The 11,223-nt window shown below is 44.1% G+C and overlaps 2 protein-coding genes across 2 annotated transcripts in view; one reads left to right on the forward strand and one right to left on the reverse strand.

The window, feature by feature from the left end:
* Positions 1–48: 48 nt before the first annotated feature.
* Positions 49–8,897, forward strand: T265_07542 (hypothetical protein; the record flags this gene model as incomplete). Its single annotated transcript, XM_009173087.1, has 10 exons — positions 49–81; positions 182–277; positions 1,666–1,761; positions 2,060–2,171; positions 2,785–2,897; positions 3,626–3,711; positions 4,084–4,372; positions 5,257–6,257; positions 7,163–7,457; positions 7,824–8,897. 10 exons carry the CDS (start codon positions 49–51, stop codon positions 8,322–8,324), a joined length of 2,622 nt encoding a protein of 873 aa, XP_009171351.1.
* Positions 8,898–9,840: 943 nt separating this feature from the next.
* Positions 9,841–11,223, reverse strand: part of T265_07543 (hypothetical protein) — a gene marked incomplete at both ends in the record, with an annotated part of 14,697 nt that continues 13,314 nt past the window's right edge. Inside the window, one exon of the mRNA XM_009173088.1 lies at positions 9,841–9,886. Within this exon, the coding sequence (XP_009171352.1) occupies positions 9,841–9,886 (46 nt within the window). The remainder of the gene's footprint in view (positions 9,887–11,223) is intronic.

Below are 11,223 nucleotides of genomic sequence, written 5' to 3' on the forward strand. Positions count from 1 at the left end.
AGGCACGCCACCATAACGGACGTCGTACGGGATTACACAACCCGCCTGATGGATGTGGACTACCCCGAAGTTTGCATCGCTGTAAGTGAATTTGAAACTGTATCGCTTGATTGGAAATGCCATTGTTCAACCGAGGAATGCACCGTAAAATTGAGCGCCTGTTGACTGTACTCTCTTGCAGGATTTCCATGTGTTTGAATTGCTCGGGCGCGGTGGATTTGCGCAAGTCTATAGGGCAAAATCAATCATCACTGGTCAAGAAGTGGCCATCAAGATGGTAAGTACGCCAAAAGGGCCGCTACAGTTTGTCCAATATATGTGTCGTTATTAACAGCGTAGCGTACGGTTGATCATGTTTGGAGAAACTGATGAAAAAATTCCTGATGCTTTTTTACTTAGACGCCATTTTTAAGATAAATATTGTATTAATCTACACGCCTGTTGTGGACAAATGACCCCGTGACTGACACGTGGATAGAGGTAGAAGCTCATTCCATAGAGTGATCAGATAGTCTAGTGCACACCCCTTCGTTATAGATCACACTAGGTACCTAGTTGTAGTGAAGGGTCGCTGGACCGGACTGTACGCCTCTTCGACGCACTATTGAAAACCGGATTTGGGCAAACTGCTCGAGTTTTCGATCAGCACCATTGGAAACAAATTTACCGTACAGTGAGCGAATTTCGGGCAAGAACGTCGGACTCGTTTCCTTGATTTGGTAGTGGTGTGGGAAATTCTAGAGTAGTTGTCACCTCTCTTTGCATAAAAGGTGAACAAATCACCTGTGACTGGAGTCCGTCACGTTCTTCAGCCCGTTTCATTGACAACGTTACTTTCGTCTTCATTCTGTTACCGATTAACCACAGTATTTCCACGATGTTAGTAATTAACCCCAAGTGTAGATGTCAATTTAATCACCACCCTTCCTGAAATTCTGTTTTTGGCAATTTCATTGATGAATAATAATGGACCTTATTTTGATTTTTGCTTGGACCTCAACAAGCACACCAGACGTACTTGGTCATATTGTCTCGAACAATGAGCTTCATTCTCTTCAGCTGAAAGCTAGACGGGTTTGCGTATGTATATCTCCTGAATAAAAAAACTGTCCTCCATGCAGCTAAACCGTGCGTCATCTTTCACCTGCTATAATTTTTCCCTACCACTTATGTTTTTCACCCTAAGGTGTGTGTACAGCCACTTCTGATATCGAAACACGAGTTTGCGGTAGTTTACCCGTGGGAATGAGTCATTTATGGTAGGGTGCAAAATAGGTGGTTGTGATATACGACAATTCATTAGGTTAAATTCAAATTCAAATTAACTTGATGGTGTTCATTCTCCGTACTCTAATGGATACTTGATACGCGTATGATTTTTCGGGTCAAGTTGCGCTCCTTTTTCTCACGCTACTTTAACAGTGATCACTCTGCGAGCTTGTTTTTCAGGCCAAATATTTTAAACACCATTCCCTTATCACCTGCTTTTAAACTGTTTGAATATTCTGCTATGTCCATTTCTTCATTGGGCTTCGTGTCTATTGAAACTTCACTACTTTCTGTTTTGGCAGTAGTGTATTTTCTTGCTGATCGTTTCTGGTGCCGAGTTTATCCGTTTGCTTCGGGGCCGCCATACGTTTGTTATCGACATCCTTTTTTCCACAGATTGACAAAAAGGCAATGCTGCAGCATGGACTCGCAAATCGAGTTCGCCGCGAGGTGGAAATCCACAGCCGGCTGAAGCACCCAGCCATTCTTGAGGTAGGTAGATTCCCTACATTGATTTTCCACGCTCGATTTGTATGACTAAGGCCTAAAACACGGTACCAGTTTGGCTTGTGAATTGAAAATGGACTTCAGTATGTTTGATATTCTTACGGGCAAACCGTTCGACGTCAAAAGTGCTGACGGCCAACTTGGTCTGATGTAAGCCTGATGGCGTATTCTACCCCACCAAAGCAAATAATCAATCATTTCGCCTCCGTTTTTCAGTTTGACTGGTTGATGCGCTTGTGGGTATCCTTGCTTGATACGTGATTTTTTGTCCAATTCTTCTCAGCTGTACACGTGCTTTGAAGACTCCAATTATGTTTATTTGGTGCTTGAAATTTGTCACAACGGTGAACTGCAAACGTACATTCGACAGAATGGTCCGGTTACGGAAGATGTTGGTGAGTCATTAGACATTTACTCCTGTTCCTGATGTTTCCTGTAAAATATGTCAAGTTGAAACTCACTTGGATGAACAAAAACTGTTATCAAAACTTATAGTTTCTCTTCGGTTTAAGACGATCTGCCTTTTGTGATGAATGCTGGTCTAAATTTGTAGGACTGTCACTCCAGTGAGCGGTAGACCAGATTTGAAACTTCGGTTAAAATTGCTCACTTAGATTGTCCTCATGGGCCTTCAGTTTTATAGCAACTTAGGATTACACCCCTCCCTTTTCATTTTGTTTGCTTTTTCACCGCTAGAACTTTATCAATTGAATTGGCTTGGCTGTGTAGTGAGGCAGTGTTTCCGCCGCACAATTTGAGAATCAGTCCTTAGCACAGCTTCGCTTTCAACCTGAATACAATGATTATATTGACTTGTGCAATTTATTTGACTGGATGTGGGATTTAGCGTATTTTTGGGAGCCTACCGAACAACATGGAGCACTTTGAGTCATGGTCTAGTCGCTTCACCTTTTCAATACCGCTCTGTTTCGTCAGCTTCAGCAGATGGAACCATACTGGTCTTTTATCTTAAGCAGTTTCCGCACTATTTTTATCTTTTCAAACCAGCTCGGCATTACCTGAAGCAGTTGATCAACGGCTTGCTCTACCTCCATTCGCACAGCATTTTGCACCGGGATTTGACGCTCGCAAATCTACTTCTAACGAAGGATATGAAAGTGGTGGGTTGTCTATATTATTTGTTAAGGTGGCTTTTGTGTGCTGAATTGAGTGTTTGTAAGTTTCGACTACTGGTCCATCTTGCGTTCTGTTCGGTAGCTGATGGAAAGGTCAGTGGTTAATTTCACTATGCAGGTTTAACAGTTAGGGCTCTTTCGAAGTGTGGGCTGTTGGTTGGTCGCGGTTAGATTATTCATTCCCGTAAATTCCATCCTGTTTTTCGTAGTATTATAGCACGAACCGTACTGTTGTAGTGATAATCGCGATGCATGACAAAGTGACCTAGAAAATCGGTTGGCGATACTAGCATTGTTGATGTTGTGATCACTCATGAAATCGAACTCACCGCGGTGAAGTTGAATGCTGAGCACATCGACTCCCAATTTGTAACCTCTGGTAACCAAACTGGGCTCCGCTTGGACAACTGCAGCCCTCAGCATTCATGAGAACCGTTCGGCCTCGCACCGTATTCATGATTTTAGCCCATTGATGAATACTCTGAAATCCATTGTCGTGCAGCTTGCTGTTAACACAGACCATTGATAACTCTTTTGGACTTATACTCCTCAGCAATCCGCTCCTATTACACCATGATGCTGTGCTCCACTTCTCATTCCTACCTTCTGTATTTTAGCAACACTTTTGCCGTCTTTATGCTTACTAGTTGAGTGGCTTATTTGGTTGTAATTCTCTAGCTGAACACATGTAACTGTGTCCTTTTTTAACGCAGAAAATAGCCGATTTTGGACTAGCTACGAGGATCGAACCAGGTGAAGATCACAAAACCATGTGCGGCACACCAAACTACATATCACCGTAAGTCGAGCCCTACTGTTTTGTTCTACGGTGACACCAGCACGCTTTCCTCACTTCTGAGATAACACGCCTCTCCCAGAATACTGCTTTTAGGTGGTTCCTCAAAGTGTCCAAAGTGGAACAACTTTTTTGTTAGGCTTAGCTGATGCTTATGTAAGGTATTGTCGCTCCCCTCAATCTTTAGATATTGAAATGTTTGTATACATCATCCGTGTTTCAGTTTGATTGTTCTGGTTGACCGCCTTTGTGACTGAACCTCCCCTAGTTCTTTAATGTATTGTTGCGCGATGTAAGCTGGTCCGTCCTCATCCATTAAAATTCCGAAGTATACAACACAGGCAAAAACACTTAAATTTTGGTTTCTCTTTCTAGTGAAGTTGCAAGCCATGGCCAACAAGGATTGGAAACCGATGTTTGGTCGCTTGGTTGCATGTTTTACACGCTTATTGTTGGTCGACCGCCATTTGACACCCGAGAAGTTCGTTCCACATTGAACCGGGTGTTAGCAGTTGATTATGAACTTCCACTACATCTTTCCTCGGAAGCGACTGATCTCATAGGTTGTTTGCTTAAACGTCAGCCACAGGAACGGATCAAGCTGCGCTCAATTTTGCAACATCCGTTCATGTGTAAGAAGCCTGCTACTAGTCAGCGATTTATGGTACGTTTTTACCACGCTTACATGCACTTTGAGAAACAATTTATTTAAGCTGCTTCAGTTGCTTATACAGTTACTTGGTGCATGATGCATCCTGAACATTTTCCCGACTTTCAAGCCACTTTGGTATTCAGTATTGTATTCAACGGCCTGACCGCTTTTAACGGCACTGTTAGCACAACGCTTCTGATAGGTCCACAGAATGCATTAGATAAAGTGCCGTCAAGGCTGAATACTAAGTCAGTAATTTGGTTTAACAGCTGGCAGCTGTTAAACCTTTCAGTCAAATCTCGAAGTTCACCTCACGCAAAAAGGATCGACAGTGTCAGTCCTTGCTATTGGACAGTGTTTACCAGGATACCATTCCATTGTGTATGGTGCTTAATGGCTGAAATCCGAAACACGTTTGTCGATCAACAGTGGTCAAACCACGAGAAGCAAAGTAAGAATTCACGGTTGCCTTGCGGGAGCCGAGTTTGGCGTTGCGTGAAATCCCTCGCGCCGATGTAAACCCGAGGGTTAACGAACGTGCAGTCATCTGCAGCAAGTCATCACTCGCCCTAAGAAGGGGAAGTGTTACCAGTCACATTTTACCATCTAGTTCCTGATGTTGTCCGTATCAATGTAATACCACTACCCCCAGAGTGGTGACTTGCAGTTGTTACCGGGAGCCTCCGGTCATCGTAATACTCTCACAAATAAACATACGACAGTTACTTTACTTCGGTGCGCTTGCTCCATTTATTTTCATTGGCACTCAACATTTTTAATGGATGGAAAGGCGGAGATCCTGTCTGAGTTCCTTTTTACCGCCTGTTGCCTTCATTCCATAGAAACAAGATGCCCTAGTTCGTAAGCTGTAACAATGAATATTTGTTTCGTTTCAGGAAAGCTCGCACGACAGCGGGATTGATTCGATGTCTCGAACACCTCTGGGCTGCTTAACCAATAACTTTCCACGTACTGCGTCGAACAGGTCGAGTGAAAGAGCAAGTGGAGATTGCCGTCGTCCTTCTGTTGGATTACCGATACCCTCTCCCGTATCTGACCCGCAAGATCGAACGCACACGCCATCCATACCAGGTTTGCTGCCTCATCAGCCTCCTGGACCGTTAAAACACCAAACAGATTGTCCACGATTTCCACCACCGCTACCTTCAAAAAGCAACTGCTCTAATATGCCCCTGACCTACAGATGCCACGTCTCCGATGGGTTTGTGGAAGGATCGCAAATCAGCACGGACAGTGGGATGAAGCTACGTGAACAGGGGCAGCTGCACCAGATTTCTGATCGAGGGATCATGACAACTAGTCTTTCTGGTTTCTCCCTATCATCCATCTCTAGACCGACAGCTACGGAAGCAGCAATACCTACTGTTCATCGAGCACACTCGGCGCGCGCACAATCCTGTGATAAACGAATTGTCAGTGGGTCACAGATTGCTTTGTCCCAGAAGTCACAGGAAATGCGGCCAACGCCTCTCAATAGCCATCGATTGCGTCCGATGCGCACTTTCACTCGCCTAGCGGTGATCAACATTCTTGAGGATGAATCAGTTTGTCTTGAGTTTCTGAAAAGTGTAACCGCGAGGCAGAAAAACTCAACGGTCACTCCTTCTACCAGGCATTCACCCTCACAGCAGCACCTAGTTACTGAAGTCATGGGTATTGATCCTTCCGGGCAACAACTTGTAATTTATCAGCCTGGAGGTGGTAAAGGTGTTCCACTTAATTCAATAGGACTACAGCACGGCGCGGTCCAAACGGAGCCAAATGATTCTCTTCCCACTGGAGCCCCACCTTCGGCTAGGTCTGGCGATTTAGTATTGTTTTACCAACTCACAGACTTACCTGAAAAGTACTGGAAGAAATATCAGTTTGCTGCCAGGTGAGTGTCCAGTGGTCCTAACATACTTCACAATACATGCGTCACATTGAACCTCCATAGTCTACGAGTCTGAAAGGTAATCTTAGATCTACAACCCTATCTACGACAAATACACTCATTTGCATACCAATTTGGATTTCACAAGAGTTCAAAGCCACTATTGGCCACTAAGTAGCGTTATTCATTCGGCCTCCAATTATTATTTGTTATTCGGAGATCACTCTTGACTACCGATAAATGAAAGAAAGTGGCGAAAATTAAATAATTCACTCTGTTCCAATTTCAATTAATTAAAGCTGTTGGCAGCTGAGGAAAAATGGAAATGCCATTTGATTGTATTTTCACCTCATTTCTGAGTCTTGATAGTGTTTGAAATTATGTTTGGTTCGGATTTCACGTTAAAATAGCCGTTCAGCTTGGTAAGATTACGAGTTCTTAATAACCGCTCCTTAGAGAAGTATTAATTCAGGAGTTGAAATACTGTAGGCCCAACCTGAGTTGAGGTGAGGTCGACCAAGTCGATTTCGACGACTGGAGGTGGTGTGGCTGTGGAAACCATGCGGTGTACAGCATTCATTCGTTTCCAGTTCAGCGTGGGACTGAACGACATGCATTCGGATCGGTGCTTACATTAGACTTGGTACACTGATCTCCCGTAAGATAACGACTAACCAGTTGATAACATGCAACTAGGCCAAACGTCAGAATGCAACACCAAACACCTCAGATGACAAAGCAGTGAACTGCAGCAATGAACTGCGTAGAATAACCAACTCGTCGGAAATTGCGGCTGAAACGTTAAAATGAACAAATTCTTTGATGTATTCTATCCAGTACTTTGTGCCTTCCTTTGTTAAAAAATACCTTACTTCGAAAACCACACTTTCCCTCATCTATCTACGCAGATTTATCCAGATGGTCAGAGCCCACACCCCCAAAATTACACTCTATGCTGATCGGGCCAAATGCATGCTAATGGAATCCGGTCCTCCAGCCGACTTTGTCGCTGAGTTTTACGATGGTGGAACTCGCGTCACCCGTGCAGCGGACGGGTCTATTAGGATCACGCAGCCTGCTCCCTGTTCATCACTGAATGAGGGTTGCACATCGCCGTCTCCTGTGTCAGTCTACCTCGATTCAAACCGGAGTATGTCCGCACTATCGCCAGATATCAGATGCCTTTTAGACTATGTCAGTGAGGTGAGTTTGGCGTAACGCGGTGTACCGATTCGTTTTTTTGTTTGTCAGCACAATATCCGACGCCACCCACTTCGAAGAAAGGCTACTCTGAAAATTTCACTACAACGTGCCTCTAAGCAATGGGCTAGTGTCTACTCCCCTATGTACACCAAAGCCCCTTCCTCCACAAGAAGTGGCCGTCCGCTCAACGAGGGTATGGTGGTCTGTTTGAGTGCATTATGTGAACATGCAGCTTGGCTGTCTGTTATATTTGTCTGTAGGATGTACTGTGTTGCCAAATGAACAACCGGTGTACATATTTACAGATGACTTTCATCTTTCTTGCACATCTTGTTCAACTCCCTGTTTTTTTCCTTGATTGTTTAGCAACGCGAGCGGTGCGAAAAGATTGAAGCTCTTCTTTCTACCACAGACAGAGAAGAAAGACAGTCATCGGTATTCCCCATCATTCTTGGTCGTCGACCGAAGTCAAATACCGGCGGTCCTCTGGATAAGCCAACGGATCACAACGTCTCCGGCCCAACGAGGCTGTTAACTCCTCTTCTTACGAGGCTGGTAGCGGATGTATCCATGCCAAAGCAAGCCACGCCAGCCAGCAAATCTGTTTTCGTACCCAATATCGGCTGGGCTCTGAATCACTCCGATAAGGAACTGCAAGTGCAGTTTAACGACGGTGCGCGACTTCTTTTGTCCTATGATCGTTCTTTGGTGCAGTCTATTCGTTATACACCACCTCCCGAGGATAATCGCCCCGTCCCAACGGAGACAGTTTATGGGAATTCTGATCCACTCCCTGAGGATGTACATCGTCGATTAGAGCTAATGCCTGTAGTTATTCAGCGAATACGATCGGGGGAATGTACATAAATACTTCTCACTTTATTCGAGTGTCACCTGATGCCCCCAACTGTGATTTTCTAATGCCGCGTCACTAGCAACTTTTTGTCCGCCGCTCTCTCCTTTCTTCCATCCTTCTGTTTTCCCCGTTTTCATTTATGGTATTTTCAATCCTTTCTTCGGACGTTATGTCGTTCAGTTCGCCTGTACTGCCTAACTGCCACTCAACTCCTCTTCCCCAAAGACGCGCAGAAGCGCCAATTGTACATACACACCGGTGAACAATCTATTTTGTTAATATTGACTCTGTTATCGATTGTATACCAATAGCAAGAACTCTAACGAGAGGTTTATTGATCTTTATCTGGCTATTAGCAGCTCCGCTTACTAGCTTAACATTCGTTCGGGCTTTCATCCTTTGACCAATTTGGTCAAATTCTGTACAGACTGTGTGCTAGGCTTACTTCGATTGACTCGCGCTGTACGCAAGTGTGTATGTGCGAATGGTGGCTCTTTTGTACACAATTTCGGGCAAATATCTGAGTGATAGTTTTGCTTTCCAGGGCCAAAAGATGCTTTGTGTACATATGATTTGCATTTTCAGTATGAATAGATTTTTACCATATTGATCTTCGTGAATTTTACGTACCGTATAAGGAAGGAATCCTCTCCACAAACTTATCGCAAGTAACCAAGCAGTAGTCGTGGCCCCAATCGATCTGAGATAAACCCAATACTGACTCGTGGGTTTCCATACCGCTCGTTGAATCTCGAGCTCCGTTATGGTATGTGTGGACTTCTGAGGACAATTAGCTCTATCATTTAGTTTTCGTTGAATTCGGACGAACGGTGACTCCGCAGTAGCATCAGAGTCTTCGTACTTTTCTATTCAAACGTTATTTCTACTCACTGATGCAATCGCCATCAAGAATTCTTCATCGCCTAATGAAAGCCGCTCAACTGATTTACCTGTACATGCCCAATGGGTGTCGGATGAGGATTACAAGTTACAGTCACATGCAACCAACTCTAAGGGACTTGTACTTCTTTGAGCTTTGTTTTTCACTGATCCATGTAAATCGGCTGTTTACCAAAATTTCGGACTCCATGGTGCAGTAGTGAAAGTGGTTAACTGAAATTAACTTCGAACGGCTGCTGTTGATTGTCTTGGTTTGTAACGGGTGGCGCGTTGGGAACACTGTCTACCTGTTTTTTTTTTTCGGGATTAATGGCTGTTGATTGTCTTGGTTTGTAACGGGTGGCGCGTTGGGAACACTGTCTACCTGTTTTTTTTTCATCGGAATAGTGCCATTATTACAGTACACCTATGGTGTCTATTTGGAAGGTAAAATAGCAGTAGTGAGCTAATCACAACGCAGTCAACTACTGACGAACGCACATGGACTGCCAACACTTCAAGTTTTCTAACGTGAATGGTGAGTTTCCGCCATTCGTCAAGCTAGTGGACCGTCTACAGCCTAATCGTTTGAAGGAAACTCAAGGAGCTGGGTGATCTTTCCAGTTCTTCTATTTCTTTCTTTCTTTCTTAGGGTTCCGACCCTGAAGCCGCCGGTTTACTGCAGGACAAATTTCTGGAGTTTAAACGGAAATACTGACACACAACCCAATCACGTATTGTGATTCATAACCCGAATAATCACGGTTCCCGCTCACAACTCACCATCCTACAGGCAGATTAAACGGTTAAGTTCTTAGCTACTGTCTGTAGGGACTATGGATGAAACCCACGCGTGTAGATTAGGCGGTTTTTGTGTGAACTAAAACAAGCTAACACTATTTCATCCGTTGTTTCTTACACACTATCACAACCGTCGATTTCATTCTGGTTATGAGAAAGGGTCTTTGACAATGTTGAGGAATATCGGTAGCTCGGGTTGAACCATAATTTGACGTCCTGTCCCAGACAAGGGGATGACCACCAACTGATCAAAAATTGTCGGATAGATTTCATGCGTCCTAGCTATCTAACTGCGATCGACACAATCGGGACATTTACTGACTCGTCATTTGATAAACCAATCACATCGCTAAAGCGTGAAAATTCAGATGTCCGGCGTGCGTCGGCGGAGCGGTGGTAACGCTCCCCTCGCACCTTACATGTCCTAAGTCTAAACTCCGACACAATCAAGGATATGTACAGCTGGTTAGTTCTAAAAATAGCGAAACTCAGGTCCAGTTCTTCACTCGTTTGGTGTGGACTCACCAAAATAATTGCCCCATGACACGAGGACGACTGTTCAGACGAGGGTGATGTGAATGGAAATAAAACCTTTGTTACTGAGCTGTTCGGATCCAACGTGACTTTCCTCAGCTGTGGTTTGAAAACTAGACAGCCATAAAAACTTACAAGGGTCTATCCCAGAAACTAAGATGTGCTTCGTGTTCCAATACTGGGGATCATGTTTCCATCCTTAGCAAGGCTCCCTTCTAAGTGTATCGGTTACACTGTGAATGGGATTTTCCACTCATTTACTGTCAACTTTTGATTGTCATCCATGTAATAATGGTCCACATGCCACAGCATCAACTCATGAAAGTCGCTTCATGCTAACAGCTCTGTGGTTTTGTGGTTATCGTGCAACGTGAACACGTTGGTGATACCCGATGTCCAGTTCCGATAGCGGTGAATGCAACATCGGTTGTTTCAATGTCAGATTTCAATCTCTTAGACAGGACGATATTTGTGGAGCAGTGCTTGTTAACTTTGTCTTGCCGGCTTAGTAGCTTAACTTTTGGATTGTGACACTCAGGAAATCCCGGAGCGTTTTCCAAAGACGGGGTAGTGGTGGTTATCTTCACATGAAATAGGAAATCTTTCACGACAATGTAGAGTACGCAAATAAAACATCTCGGACGCATAGGACAAAATATCCTGATGTGTAAGTGTATATATATATATATATACATA

Source organism: Opisthorchis viverrini, assembly GCF_000715545.1.
Source record: "Opisthorchis viverrini unplaced genomic scaffold opera_v5_172, whole genome shotgun sequence".
Taxonomy (NCBI): Eukaryota; Metazoa; Platyhelminthes; class Trematoda; order Opisthorchiida; family Opisthorchiidae; genus Opisthorchis; species Opisthorchis viverrini.